This window comes from Scyliorhinus canicula, chromosome 19 (genome assembly GCF_902713615.1).
Source record: "Scyliorhinus canicula chromosome 19, sScyCan1.1, whole genome shotgun sequence".
Classification (NCBI taxonomy): Eukaryota; Metazoa; Chordata; class Chondrichthyes; order Carcharhiniformes; family Scyliorhinidae; genus Scyliorhinus; species Scyliorhinus canicula.
In genome coordinates, this window is record NC_052164.1 from 105,763,798 (window position 1) to 105,782,379 (window position 18,582).

Genomic DNA, 18,582 nt, shown 5'->3' on the forward strand with positions numbered 1-18,582 from the left:
CTGTGTTAGAAAAGCTTCCTGGACACACTGCACAAACACCACCCCATCCAAATTATTTGATCTAAAGAGTTTCCACTCAATGTTTGGGAAGTTGAAGTCACCCATGACTACTACCCTGTGACTTCTGCACTTTTCCAAAATCTGTTCCCAATCTGTTCCTCCACATCTCTGCTGCTATTGGGGGGCCTATAGAAACTCCCAACAAGGTGACTGCTCCTTTCCTATTTCTGACTTCAACCCATACTACCTCAGTAGGCAGATCCCCCTCGAACTGCCTGTCTGCAGCTGCTATACTATCTCTAATTAACAATGCCACCCCCCCCCCCCCCCCCCAACCTCTTTTACCATCCTCCCTAATCTTATTGAAACATCTATGACTAGGAACCTCCAACAACCATTTCTGCCCCTCTTCTATCCAAGTTTCCGTTAGTACACCACATCGTAGTCCCAGGTACCGATCCATGCCTTAAGTTCACCCACCTTATTCCTGATTAAAAGGACAAGACCACCGAGTTAACGATCAGTAACACAATGATTAAAATTAAACTGTTAGCAGATACAATAAGGGGGGGAGGGGGCTACTGAATTAGGGGGGTTCGGGGAGATAGTTCAGTTAGCAGATACAATAAGGGGGGGTTACTGAATTAGGGGTGTTCATAAGAAGAACTAGGACCAGGAGTAGGCCAGCTGGCCCCTCGAGCCTGCTCCGCCATTCAATTAGATCATGGCTGATCTTTTGTGGACTCAGCTCCACTTTCCGGCCCGAACACCATAACCCTTAATCCCTTTATTCTTCAAAAAACTATCTATCTTTACCTTAAAAACATGTAATGAAGGAGCCTCAACTGCTTCACTGGGCAAGGAATTCCATAGATTCACAACCCTTTGGGTGAAGAAGTTCCTCCTAAACTCAGTCCTAAATCTACTTCCCCTTATTTTGAGGCTATGTCCCCTAGTTCTGCTTTCACCTGCCAGTGGAAACAACCTGCCCGCATCTATCCTATCTATTCCCTTCATAATTTTAAATGTTTCTATAAGATCTCCCCTCATCCTTCTAAATTCCAACGAGTACAGCCCCAGTCTACTCAACCTCTCCTCATAATCCAACCCCTTCAGCTCTGGGATTAACCTAGTGAATCTCCTCTGCACACCCTCCAGCGCCAGTACGTCCTTTCTCAAGTAAGGAGACCAAAACTGAACACAATACTCCAGGTGTGGCCTCACTAACACCTTATACAATTGCAACATAACCTCCCTAGTCTTAAACTCCATCCCTCTAGCAATGAAGGACAAAATTCCATTTGCCTTCTTAATCACCTGTTGCACTTGTAAACCAACCTTCTGTGACTCATGCACTAGCACACCCAGGTCTCTCTGCACAGCGGCATGCTTTAATATTTTATCGTTTAAATAATAATCCCGTTTGCTGTTATTCCTACCAAAATGGATAACCTCACATTTGTTCGGGGAGATAGTTCCGTTTAGTTTAGTTTAGGCGAGTTCAGCCAGTGGAGGAGGAGGGACTGGGGAACTGTGTGTGTAAACCATGTTGGTTGGGAATGGTTGTTGGTTGGGGGAGGGGGATGGGGGTTAGTCACTGGGTTATGTTTACAGTTGTAATTGTCGTTCTAAAATCATAAATGCGTTAATAAAATGTTTTTTTTAAAGTGACACGATGATTTCCGACTGCGCCGTGTATTTATGTGTTGCTCCTGGATTCACGGTGTAATTCCACCTGGCATTCTCCAGGTCACGAAGATTGACACAGTCTGAAGTCAGTGTTTGGAAGATTGTTTGAAAATTTAATTCAGGTTCTTGTGAATTAAAGGCGGCTTCTGTTTATTTAAAAGTGTTTGGCCTCTTCAGAGAGAGAGAGAGAGAGAGAGTGGGTTACTAAGCTTCTAAGTGACGGAATGACGTCAGAAAGAGACGAGAATCATTCAAACCACTTTTTCCTGTTTCTGTATCTTGGGGGAAATCATCAGAGGGCAAATTCTCAACCAGCGGAAAATTCAAGTCAGTCTGTTGTTTTTATCAAATTTCACTCGCCTTCCGGACCTGAAGATTGTTCAAAGCCGTTTAAATAAATAACATTTTATTCTTCATTTTTTATTCCCCCAAATAGGATCCAAAAAATGAAAAGTCACTTTCTCCTCCTGGCAGTCACAGCTCTGATATCCCTGTTCTTCGGTAAGTCACCATTTTACAAACTTTTTACAAAGTTTTATCATTACCCAGAAAAAAACAAAGTTGCCAAAGTTTGTCAAATCGCGCCATTTGTTTTATATAACTGCTTTGATTATTATTATGTCTACTTGTGACAATAATGATTGTTATTATTGTGAGGGTGAAATAAAATCACATTTTAAATTCTGAAATGTTAACTTATTCACCCGCCAGCCTGGACCAATTCTTAGTTACAAATATATTTGCTGTTAATTTCTGCCCTGAAATTTTGGGATTAAAAATTGCAGCCACTGGGTTAGGGAAATAACTTTGTTGCAAAGAAGAAGTTAGAAAACAGATGGAAAGGTTTGCAGCCGGGGGGAAATTTAAACCCCCTCAAATCCCACATTTACTCTTCAACATTTTCTGTGGATTGCGGTGAAACAATTTTTGCAAAAGTGCTTTAAGTTTGAATTTGAGTTTTTGAGTCGCTGCCCCATTTAAAAAGCAGCCAAAAAATCCATATAATCCACTTGAAACTTTACTGAAAGGGGGAGATTCACCCCCAAAACGGGAAATTAGCATCATTCAAAATCCTGACCTGGTTAGAAATTGATTGCAACATGTTGATTTACTTTAAAAAATAGATTGAAAAAAGTAATTCACCCCCAAGTTAGTGTTTCTTTCTTTGACATTAAAATTACCATTGTTTATGCCACATTTTAAAATGTTCCGAATTAAATGTTATTAAACTGCAAAAGTTGCTGTTGCGAAGTTTAATAAAGTGGGAAACTGCCGTGGGAAGTTTAATAAAGTGGGAAACTGCCGTGGGAAGTTTAATAAAGTGGCAGCCTGTGTTGGGAAGTTTGATAAAGTTGCAGCCTGTGTTGGGAAGTTTAATAAAGTTGCAGTCTGTGTTGGGAAGTTTAATAAAGTTGCAGCCTGTGTTGGGAAGTTTGATAAAGTTGCAGCCTGTGTTGGGAAGTTTGATAAAGTTGCAGCCTGTGTTGGGAAGTTTGATAAAGTTGCAGCCTGTGTTGGGAAGTTTGATAAAGTTGCAGCCTGTGTTGGGAAGTTTAATAAAGTTGCAGTCTGTGTTGGGAAGTTTAATAAAGTTGCAGCCTGTGTTGGGAAGTTTGATAAAGTTGCAGCCTGTGTTGGGAAGTTTGATAAAGTTGCAGCCTGTGTTGGGAAGTTTGATAAGTTGCAGCCTGTGTGGGAAGTTTAATAAAGTTGCAGCCTGTGTTGGGAAGTTTGATAAAGTTGCAGCCTGTGTTGGGAAGTTTGATAAAGTTGCAGTCTGTGTTGGGAAGTTTGATAAAGTTGCAGCCTGTGTTGGGAAGTTTAATAAAGTTGCAGTCTGTGTTGGGAAGTTTGATAAAGTTGCAGTCTGTGTTGGGAAGTTTGATAAAGTTGCAGTCTGTGTTGAGCAGCTGGGTTTGTGATCAGAGTCGCTGCCAGATTCTCTTTTCGCCTCTAACCCTTTCCGCGCGCACCCGCCCCGCGCCGCCCCGTCGCGCGCGTTCCGACTCCGGCCGCGTGCCCGCAAGTCGCGCGCTCCTGAGGGCGGCCGCCCGGCGCGCGTGCGCACACCTAACCCTCACCCAAACCCCAGCCCGAAACCCAGCCCTATCCCTGACCCCTAACCCTAACCCAGCCCTATCCCTGACCCCTAACCCTAACCCTAACCCAGCCCTATCCCTGACCCCTAACCCAGCCCTATCCCTGACCCCTAACCTTAACCCAGCCCTATCCCTGACCCCTAACCCCTAACCCTAACCCAGTCCTATCCCTGACCCCTAACCCTAACCCAGCCCTATCCCTGACCCCTAACCCCTAACCCTAACCCAGCCCTATCCCTGACCCCTAACCCCTAACCCAGCCCTATCCCTGACCCTAACCCCTAACCCTAACCCAGCCCTATCTCCGACCCCTAACCCTAACCCAGCACTATCCCTGACCCCTAACCCAGCCCTATCCCTGACCCCTAACCCCTAACCCTAACCCAGCCCTATCCCTGACCCCTAACCCCTAACCCAGCCCTATCCCTGACTCCTAACCCCTAACCCTAACCCAGCCCTATCCCTGACCACTAACCCCTAACCCAGCCCTATCCCTGACCCCTAACCCTAACCCTAACCCAGCCCTATCCCTGACCCCTAACCCCTAACCCTAACCCAGCCCTATCCCTGACCCCTAACCCCTAACCCTAACACAGCCCTATCCCTGACCCCTAACCCCTAATCCCAATCCTAATCCTAACCCTAACCCCTAATCCTAATCCTAACACTAACCCCAACCTCTAATCCTAACCCTTAACCCTAAACCAGCCATAACCCTAACCCTAATCCCTAACCCTAAATCCAGCCCTAACCCTAACCCCTAATCCTAATCCTAACCCTAACTCCAAACCCCTAACTCCTAACCCTAACCCCAACCCTAAATCCAGCCCTAAACCGAACCCCTAACCCCTAATCCTAATCATAACCCGAACCCCAACCCTAAATCCAGCCCTAACCCTACCCCTAACCCTAAACCCAGCCCTACCCCTAACCCTAACCCCTAACCATAAATCCAGCCCTAACCCGAACCCCTAACCCCTAATCCTAATCCTAACCCTAACTCCAAACCCCTAACTCCTAACCCTAACCCCAACCCTAAATCCAGCCCTAACCCGAACCCCTAACCCCTAATCCTAATCATAACCCTAACCCCAACCCTAAATCTAGCCCTAACCCTAAACCCAGCCCTACCCCTAACCCTAACCCCTAACCCTAAATCCAGCCCTAACCCTAACCCCTAAACCCTAATCCTAATCCTAACCCTAGCCCTAACCCCTAACCCTAAACCCAGCCCTACCCCTAACCCTAACCCCTAACCCTAAATCCAACCCCAGCACAAACCCCTAACCCCTAATCCTAATCCTAACCCTAACCCTAACCCCTAACCCTAAATCCAGCCCTAACCCCTAACCCCTAATCCTAATCCTAACCCTAGCCCCTAACCCTAACACCTAACCCTAAACCCAGCCCGAACCCTAACCCCTAAACCCTAATCCTAATTCTAACCCTAACCCTAACCCCTAACCCTAACCCTAAACCCAGCCCTACCCCTAACCCTAACCCCTACCCCTAAACCCAGCCCTACTCCTAACCCTAACCCCTAACCCTAAACCCAGCCCTAACACTAATCCATAACCCTAAACCCCAACCCTAAACCCAGCCCTACCCCTAACCCTAACCCTTAACCCCTAACCCTAACCCCTAACCCTAAACCCAGCCCTACCCCTAACCCCTAAACCCTAACCCCCCAAAAAAACCTGGTCGCTTGAAGTTGTAGCGCCAGATAGAGGATAGGGAACAAATACAAGATAAATTATCACCTTTTTATAACACCAGAATATATGTTCATATGTATGTTACATGTTGTCTCTGGTGGGACTGATGAAGCCCTTACCAATAATATATTATGGAAGCTAACAAACGTTAATTATTGGAGTAATGGGCAGCACGGTGGCGCAGTGGGTTAGCCCTGCTGCCTCACGGCGCCGAGGTCCCAGGTTCGATCCCGGCTCTGGGTCACTGTCTGTGTGGAGTTTGCACATTCTCCCCGTGTTTGCGTGGGTTTTGCCCCCACAACCCAAAGATGTGCAGGTTAGGTGGATTGAACACGATAAATTGCCCCTTAATTGGAAAAAAAATTAATTGGGAACACTAATTTTATAAAAAAAAAAAAAAAAAATTATTGGAGTAATATATTTACCAGAAAAAAGACTCACTAGTTTAAAAGAGAATGACTGCCAATCTACATTTCAAATCCTTTGATGGGGATTTTTATCTCAACTCTAATCCTAGATTTAAACTTAAACCTAACCCTAATTAAATGACAATCCTCAGACAATCATTCCACACCCTGAACTTAACCCTAAATCCTTTAATGGGAACATTTATATAGGCCCTAGCCTTATGCACTACCCTCAGTTCAATCCTCAGCAACCCACAACACTACAATCCAACCTGAGTTCACTACTATCCCAAATTAGAAAAACAATCTAAACATTTTTACAAAATCTTGTTGAAGTGAATAAGCTAACAGATATATCTGTATGAACGGCAATGTGTGGCGTGAACTGGCAAAGGAACACTTACTTGGTGTTACTTAACCCCATAAAGGGGGGTCTCCTCACTGCAAAGCCTTCCCAGCTACACATTCAGACGTTGAATCTGTTCTAAAAAATTATATAACTTAATATGTATTTTAATTAAACTGTAATTTTTTCATTTGGGATGTGGGAGGAAGAAAAAAATATTACAACAACAACTTTGACATCACCTATACACACCCTAACCCTAACACTAACCCTAAAACCTAACCCTAACCCTAACCCTTAATTACAAGAACAATGTTTAAATCACCTATCCACACCCTAAAACCTAACTCTAAATCCCTTGAGGATATATTCATCCAGACACTAACTCTAAATTACAACAACAAACTTTACATCACCTATTCACACAATAAAACCTAACCTCAGGTCCATTGAGGGGTACATTTATTCGGACCCTAAACCTAACCATAAATTACAACTTTTACATTACCTATCCACACCCTAAAACCTAACCCTAAGTCCCTTGAGGGGTACATTTATTCAAACCCTCACCCTGAGCTTAAATGACAACAACTTTCAGACCATCAATCCATACTCTATACACTAACCCTAACCCTAACCCTATACGCTAACCCAAACCCCAACCCTAACCATCACCCTAACCCTCACCCTAACCCTAAACCTCACCCTAACCCTAACCCTAACCCTATACCCTAACCCTCACCCTAACCCTAACCCTAACCTAACCCTAATCATAACCCTAACCCTAATCCTAACCCTAACCCTAACCCTAATCCTAACCCTAGCCCTAACCCTAATCCTAACCCTTTCCCTAACCCTAACCGTAACCCTAACCCATCACGGTAGCATTGTGGCTGCAGCATGGTAGTATTGTGGATAGCACAATTGTTTCACAGTTCCAGGGTCCCAGGTTCGATTCCCGGCTGGGTCACTGTCTGTGCGGAGTCTGCACGTCCTCCCCGTGTGTGCGTGGGTTTCCTCCGGGTACTCCGGTTTCCTCCCACAGTCCAAAGATGTGCGGGTTAGGTGGATTGGCCATGCTAAATTGCCCTTAGTGTCCTAAAAAATAAGGTTAATGGGGGTTGTTGAGTTACTGATATAGGGTGGATATGTGGGCTTGAGTAGAGTGATCATTGCTCGGCACAACATCGAGGGCCAAAGGGCCTGTTCTGTGCTGTACTGTTCTATGTTTCTATGTTTCTATGTTAAAGCCTAACCCCAAACCCTAATCCTAACCCTAACCTAAAGCCTAACCCTAAACCTAACCCTAACCCTAACCTAAAGCCTAACCCTAACCCTAACCTAAACCCTAACCCTAACCTAAAGCCTAACCCTAAACCCTAACCCTAATCAAAAACCTAATCCTAACCCTAAACCATAACCCTAAACGCTCACCCTAACCCTCACCCTAACCTTAAGCCTGACCATAAACCGAAATCCTGACCCTAACCCTAAAACTAAACCCTGAGCCCAAACCTAACCAAACCAAGTTTTACAATGACACGTGTGCAACTATAATAACCCTAAAATCTGACCCAAAAACCCAGCCCTGACCCCAACCTGACCCTAAACCTGACTCTGACCCTAACCAAGTTTTGCATGACACATGTCCAACTATAATAACCCTGAACCAGATCCCAAACCTAACCCTAAACCTTACCCAATGCCCAACCCTAAGCCTGGCCCTAAGCCTGACTTTGAACCTAAACTCTCAACCCCAATGCTTTACCCAGTCCTGAGCTACACTCACAGGAAGCAGCCAATCTCCACACTCACTGACCCTGGTCATTGTCAGTGTTAAACTCTGATCTACAGCATAACCCAGGCAGGTTAAATCATAGAAAACCCAGAATACAGGAAGATTAAAGTCTATTTAGGGCAAACCGCTTTAATCCCATTTCCCATTTGAGTTTCAGTGTTTCTCAAATTACTGCTTAAATGTTGAATTTGATTTGGCTTGAATAGAATTTTATGAGATTGGAATATTATTTTCATGGCGAAGAAGTGAAGGGACCAGAGAGTTACACACACTCCCCCACCCACACAGATATACACACACTCCCCCACCCACACAGATATACACACACTCCCCACGCACACAGATATACACACACTCGCCACCCACACAGATATACACACACTGCCCCACCCACACAGATATACACACACTGCCCCACCCACACAGATATACACACACTCCCCACTCACACAGATATACACACACTCCCCACCCACACAGATATACACACACTGCCCACCCACACAGATATACACACACTCCCCCACCCACACAGATATACACACACTCCCCACCCACACAGATATACACACACTGCCCCACCCACACAGATATACACACACTCCCCACCCACACAGATATACACACACTCCCCACCCACACAGATATACACACACTGCCCACTCACACAGATATACACACACTCCCCACCCACACAGATATACACACACTCCCCCACCCACACAGATATACACACACTCCCCCACCCACACAGATATACACACACTCCCCACCCACACAGATATACACACACTCCCCACCCACACAGATATACACACACTCCCCCACCCACACAGATATACACACACTCCCCACCCACACAGATATACACACACTGCCCCACCCACACAGATATACACACACTCCCCCACCCACACAGATATACACACACTCCCCACCCACACAGATATACACACACTGCCCCACTCACACAGATATACACACACTGCCCCACCCACACAGATATACACACACTCCCCACCCACACAGATATACACACACTGCCCCACCCACACAGATATACACACACTCCCCACCCACACAGATATACACACACTCCCCACCCACACAGATATACACACACTGCCCCACCCACACAGATATACACACACTCCCCCACTCACACAGATATACACACACTGCCCACCCACACAGATATACACACACTCCCCCACTCACACAGATATACACACACTGCCCCACCCACACAGATATACACACACTCCCCCACTCACACAGATATACACACACTCCCCACCCACACAGATATACACACACTGCCCCACCCACACAGATATATACACACTCCCCCACCCACACAGATATACACACACTCCCCCACCCACACAGATATACACACACTCCCCCACCCACACAGATATACACACACTCCCCCACCCACACAGATATACACACACTGCCCCACCCACACAGATATATACACACTCCCCCACCCACACAGATATACACACTCCCCCACCCACACAGATATACACACACTCCCCACCCACACAGATATACACACACTCCCCCACACAGATATACACACACTGCCCCACCCACACAGATATACACACACTCCCCACTCACACAGATATACGCACACTCCCCACTCACACAGATATACACACACTCCCCACCCACACAGATATACACACACTCCCCACCCACACAGATATACACACACTCGCCACCCACACAGATATACACACACTCCCCCACCCACACAGATATACACACACTCCCCCACCCACACAGATATACACACACTCCCCACCCACACAGATATACACACACTGCCCCACCCACACAGATATACACACACTGCCCCACCCACACAGATATACACACACTCCCCCACCCACACAGATATACACACACTCCCCACCCACACAGATATACACACACTGCCCCACCCACACAGATATACACACACTCCCCCACCCACACAGATATACACACACTCCCCACCCACACAGATATACACACACTCCCCCACCCACACAGATATACACACACTCCCCCACCCACACAGATATACACACACTCCCCCACCCACACAGATATACACACACTCCCCCACCCACAACAGATATACACACACTGCCCACCCACACAGATATACACACACTCCCCCACTCACACAGATATACACACACTCCCCACCCACACAGATATACACACACTCCCCACCCACACAGATATACACACACTCCCCACCCACACAGATATACACACACTCCCCACCCACACAGATATACACACACTCCCCCACTCACACAGATATACACACACTCCCCACTCACACAGATATACACACACTCCCCCACCCACACAGATATACACACACTCCCCCACCCACACAGATATACACACACTCCCCCACCCACACAGATATACACACACTGCCCCACCCACACAGATATACACACACTCCCCAACCACACAGATATACACACACTCCCCACCCACACAGATATACACACACTGCCCCACCCACACAGATATACACACACTCCCCCACTCACACAGATATACACACACTGCCCACCCACACAGATATACACACACTCCCCCACTCACACAGATATACACACACTGCCCCACCCACACAGATATACACACACTCCCCCACTCACACAGATATACACACACTCCCCACCCACACAGATATACACACACTGCCCCACCCACACAGATATATACACACTCCCCCACCCACACAGATATACACACACTCCCCCACCCACACAGATATACACACACTCCCCCACCCACACAGATATACACACACTCCCCCACCCACACAGATATACACACACTGCCCCACCCACACAGATATATACACACTCCCCCACCCACACAGATATACACACACTCCCCCACCCACACAGATATACACACACTCCCCACCCACACAGATATACACACACTCCCCCACACAGATATACACACACTGCCCCACCCACACAGATATACACACACTCCCCACTCACACAGATATACGCACACTCCCCACTCACACAGATATACACACACTCCCCACCCACACAGATATACACACACTCCCCACCCACACAGATATACACACACTCGCCACCCACACAGATATACACACACTCCCCCACCCACACAGATATACACACACTCCCCCACCCACACAGATATACACACACTCCCCACCCACACAGATATACACACACTGCCCCACCCACACAGATATACACACACTGCCCCACCCACACAGATATACACACACTCCCCCACCCACACAGATATACACACACTCCCCACCCACACAGATATACACACACTGCCCCACCCACACAGATATACACACACTCCCCCACCCACACAGATATACACACACTCCCCACCCACACAGGTATACACACACTCCCCCACCCACACAGATATACACACACTCCCCCACCCACACAGATATACACACACTCCCCCACCCACACAGATATACACACACTCCCCACCCACACAGATATACACACACTGCCCACCCACACAGATATACACACACTCCCCCACTCACACAGATATACACACACTCCCCACCCACACAGATATACACACACTCCCCACCCACACAGATATACACGCACTCCCCACCCACACAGATATACACACACTCCCCACCCACACAGATATACACACACTCCCCCACTCACACAGATATACACACACTCCCCACTCACACAGATATACACACACTCCCCCACCCACACAGATATACACACACTCCCCCACCCACACAGATATACACACACTCCCCCACCCACACAGATATACACACACTCCCCACTCACACAGATATACACACACTCCCCCACTCACACAGATATACACACACTGCCCCACGCACACAGATATACACACACTGCCCCACCCACACAGATATACACACACTGCCCCACCCACACAGATATACACACACTCCCCACTCACACAGATATACACACACTGCCCCACCCACACAGATATACACACACTGCCCCACCCACACAGATATACACACACTGCCCCACCCACACAGATATACACACACTCCCCCACCCACACAGATATACACACACTCCCCACCCACACAGATATACACACACTCCCCACCCACACAGATATACACACACTCCCCCACCCACACAGATATACACACACTCCCCACCCACACAGATATACACACACTCCCCCACCCACACAGATATACACACACTCCCCACCCACACAGATATACACACACTCGCCACCCACACAGATATACACACACTCCCCACCCACACAGATATACACACACTCCCCCACTCACACAGATATACACACACTGCCCCACGCACACAGATATACACACACTCCCCCACCCACACAGATATACACACACTCCCCACCCACACAGATATACACACACTCCCCCACCCACACAGATATACACACACTCCCCACTCACACAGATATACACACACTCCCCACCCACACAGATATACACACACTGCCCCACCCACACAGATATACACACACTCCCCCACCCACACAGATATACACACACTCCCCACTCACACAGATATACACACACTGCCCCACCCACACAGATATACACATGCTCCCCCACCCACACAGATATACACATGCTCCCCCACTCACACAGATATACACACACTCCCCACTCACACAGATATACCCTCACTCACACAGATATACACACACTCACACAGATATACCCTCGCTCACACAGATATACCCTCACTCACACAGATATACCCTCACTCACACAGATATACCCACACTCACACTGATATACCCTCACTCACCCAGATATACACACTCACACAGATATACCCACACTCACACAGATATACCCTCGCTCACACAGATACCCTCACTCACAGAGATATACCCACACTCACACAGATATACACACATTCACACAGATATACACACTCACACAGATATACCCTCGCTCACACAGATATACCCACACTCACAAAGATATACCCACACTCACACAGATATACCCACACTCACACAGATATACACATTCACACAGATATACACACTCACACAGATATACCCTCGCTCACACAGATATACACACTCACACAGATATACCCTCACTCACACAGATATACCCTCACTCACACAGATATACCCACACTCACACAGATATACCCACACTCACACAGATATACCCACACTCACAGATATACCCTCACTCACACAGATATACACACACTCACACAGATATACCCTCACTCACACAGATATACCCTCACTCACACAGATATACCCACACTCACACAGATATACCCTTACTCACACAGATATACACACTCACACAGATATACACACTCACACAGATATACACACTCACACAGATATACCCACACTCACATACATATACCCACACTCACACAGATATACACACACTCACAGATATACACACTCACACAGATATACCCTCACTCATACAGATATACCCTCACTCACACAGATATACCCACACTCACATACATATACCCACACTCACACAGATATACACACACTCACACAGATATACCCTCGCTCACACAGATATACCCACACTCACATAGATATACCCACACTCACGCAGATATATACACACACACACAGATATACCCTCACTCACACAGATATACACACACTCACACAGATATACCCTCGCTCACACAGATATACCCTCGCTCACACAGATATACCCTCACTCACACAGATATACCCACACTCACACTGATATACCCTCACTCACACAGATATACACACTCACACAGATATACCCACACTCACACAGATATACACACACTCACAAAGATATACCCTCGCTCACACAGATATACCCTCACTCACAGAGATATACCCACACTCACACAGATATACACATATTCACACAGATATACACACTCACATAGATATACCCACACTCACACAGATATACCCTCGCTCACACAGATATACCCTCACTCACAAAGATATACCCACACTCACACAGATATACACACACTCACACAGATATACCCTCGCTCACACAGATATACCCTCACTCACACAGATATACCCACACTCACACAGACACATTCACACAGATATACACACTCACATAGATATACCCAGACTCACACAGATATACCCTCGCTCACACAGATATACCCACACTCACAAAGATATACCCTGACTCACACAGATATACCCACACTCACACAGATATACCCTCACTCACACAGATACCCTCGCTCACACAGATATACACACTCACACAGATATACACACACTCACACAGATATACACACTCACACAGATATACCCTCGCTCACACAGATATACCCTCACTCACACAGATATACACACTCACACAGATATACCCTCACTCACACAGATATACACACTCACACAGATATACACACTCACACAGATATACCCACACTCACACAGATATACCCTCGCTCACACAGATATACCCACACTCACAAAGATATACCCACACTCACACAGATATACCCTCACTCACACAGATATACACACTCACACAGATATACCCTCACTCACACAGATATACACACTCACACAGATATACCCTCACTCACACAGATATACACACTCAGACAGATATACACACTCACACAGATATACACACACTCACACAGATATACACACACTCACACAGATATACCCTCACTCACACAGATATACACACTCACACAGATATACCCTCGCTCACACAGATATACCCTCACTCACACAGATATACCCACACTCACACAGATATACCCTCACTCACACAGATATACCATCGCTCACACAGATATACCCTCGCTCACACAGATATACCCTCACTCACACAGATATACACACTCACACAGATATACCCACACTCACACAGATATACACACACTCACACAGATATACCCTCGCTCACACAGATATACCCTCACTCACAGAGATATACCCACACTCACACAGATATACACATATTCACACAGATATACACACTCACATAGATATACCCACAATCACACAGATATACCCTCGCTCACACAGATATACCCTCACTCACAAAGATATACCCACACTCACACAGATATACACACACTCACACAGATATACCCTCGCTCACACAGATATACCCTCACTCACACAGATATACCCACACTCACACAGACACATTCACACAGATATACACACTCACATAGATATACCCACACTCACACAGATATACCCTCGCTCACACAGATATACCCACACTCACACAGATATACACACTCACACAGATATACACGCACTCTTCGAGAGATACACACTCACACAGATATACACACACTCACACAGATATACACACACTCACACAGATATACACACTCACACAGATATACCCTCGCTCACACAGATATACCCTCACTCACACAGATATACACACTCACACAGATATACCCTCACTCACACAGATATACACACTCACACAGATATACACACTCACACAGATATACCCACACTCACACAGATATACCCTCGCTCACACAGATATACCCACACTCACAAAGATATACCCACACTCACACAGATATACCCTCACTCACACAGATATACACACTCACACAGATATACCCTCACTCACACAGATATACACTCTCACACAGATATACCCTCACTCACACAGATATACACACTCAGACAGATATACACACTCACACAGATATACACACACTCACACAGATATACACACACTCACACAGATATACCCTCACTCACACAGATATACACACTCACACAGATATACCCTCGCTCACACAGATATACCCTCACTCACACAGATATACCCACACTCACACAGATATACCCTCACTCACACAGATATACCCTCGCTCACACAGATATACACACTCACCCAGATATACCCTCACTCACACAGATATACACATTCACACAGATATACACACTCACACAGATATACACACACTCACACAGATATACCCTCGCTCACACAGATATACCCACACTCACAAAGATATACCCACACTCACACAGATATACCCTCACACACACAGATATACACACTCACACAGATATACCCTCACTCACACAGATATACACACTCACACAGATATACCCTCACTCACACAGATATACACACTCAGACAGATATACACACTCACACAGATATACACACACTCACACAGATATACACACACTCACACAGATATACCCTCACTCACACAGATATACACACTCACACAGATATACCCTCGCTCACACAGATATACCCTCACTCACACAGATATACCCACACTCACACAGATATACCCTCACTCACACAGATATACCCTCGCTCACACAGATATACCCTCGCTCACACAGATATACCCTCACTCACACAGATATACACACTCACACAGATATACCCACACTCACACAGATATACACACACTCACACAGATATACCCTCGCTCACACAGATATACCCTCACTCACAGAGATATACCCACACTCACACAGATATACACATATTCACACAGATATACACACTCACATAGATATACCCACACTCACACAGATATACCCTCGCTCACACAGATATACCCTCACTCACAAAGATATACCCACACTCACACAGATATACACACACTCACACAGATATACCCTCGCTCACACAGATATACCCTCACTCACACAGATATACCCACACTCACACAGACACATTCACACAGATATACACACTCACATAGATATACCCACACTCACACAGATATACCCTCGCTCACACAGATATACCCACACTCACACAGATATACACACTCACACAGATATACACGCACTCTTCGAGATATACACACTCACACAGATATACACACACTCACACAGATATACACACACTCACACAGATATACACACTCACACAGATATACCCTCGCTCACACAGATATACCCTCACTCACACAGATATACCCTCACTCACACAGATATACACACTCACACAGATATACCCTCACTCACACAGATATACACACTCACACAGATATACACACTCACACAGATATACCCACACTCACACAGATATACCCTCGCTCACACAGATATACCCACACTCACAAAGATATACCCACACTCACACAGATATACCCTCACTCACACAGATATACACACTCACACAGATATACCCTCACTCACACAGATATACACACTCACACAGATATACCCTCACTCACACAGATATACACACTCAGACAGATATACACACTCACACAGATATACACACACTCACACAGATATACACACACTCACACAGATATACCCTCACTCACACAGATATACACACTCACACAGATATACCCTCGCTCACACAGATATACCCTCACTCACACAGATATACCCACACTCACACAGATATACCCTCACTCACACAGATATACCCTCACTCACACAGATATACCCACACTCACACAGATATACCCTCACTCACACAGATATACCCACACTCACACAGATATACCCTCACACACACAGATATACCCTCGCTCACACAGATATACACACTCACACAGATATACCCTCACTCACACAGATATACACATTCACACAGATATACACACTCACACAGATATACACACACTCACACAGATATACACACTCACACAGATATACACATTCACACAGATATACACACTCACACAGATATACCCACACTCACACAGATATACCCTCGCTCACACAGATATACCCACACTCACACAGATATACCCTCGCTCACACAGATATACCCACACTCACACAGATATACACACACTCACACAGATATACCCTCACTCACACAGATATACACACTCACACAGATATACACACACTCACACAGATATACACACACTCACACAGATATACCCTCACTCACACAGATATACACACACTCACACAGATATACACACACTCACACAGATATACCCACACTCACACAGATATACCCTCACTCACACAGATATACCCACACTCACACAGATATACCCTCACTCACACAGATATACCCTCACTCACACAGATATACACACTCACACAGATATACCCTCTCTCACACAGATATACCCACACTCACACAGATATACACACTCACACAGATATACCCTCGCTCACACAGATATACACACTCACACAGATATACCCTCACTCACACAGATATACCCTCACTCACATAGATATACCCACACTCACACAGATATACCCTCACTCACACAGATATACCCACACTCACACAGATATACCCACACACACACAGATATACACACACTCACAGATATACCCTCGCTCACAGGGATATACCCTCACTCACACAGATATACCCACACTCACACAGATATACCCACACTCACACAGATATACCCTCACTCACACAGATATACACACACTCACAGATATACCCTCACTCACACAGATATACCCACACTCACACAGATATACACACTCACACAGATATACCCTCACTCAC

General features: G+C 46.0%; 1 protein-coding gene across 2 annotated transcripts in view; it reads left to right on the plus strand.

Annotated features, from left to right (window-relative positions):
* Nucleotides 1-1,884: 1,884 nt before the first annotated feature.
* Nucleotides 1,885-18,582, plus strand: part of LOC119954458 (T-cell surface glycoprotein CD3 delta chain-like) — a 92,107-nt gene continuing 75,409 nt past the window's right edge. Inside the window, exons 1-2 of one of the 2 annotated variants that reach the window (XM_038779679.1) lie at nucleotides 1,885-2,016; nucleotides 2,126-2,190. In XM_038779679.1, the coding sequence (XP_038635607.1) occupies nucleotides 2,136-2,190 (55 nt within the window). In that variant the 5' untranslated portion in view covers nucleotides 1,885-2,016; nucleotides 2,126-2,135. The other variant, XM_038779678.1, reaches the window with a different exon arrangement.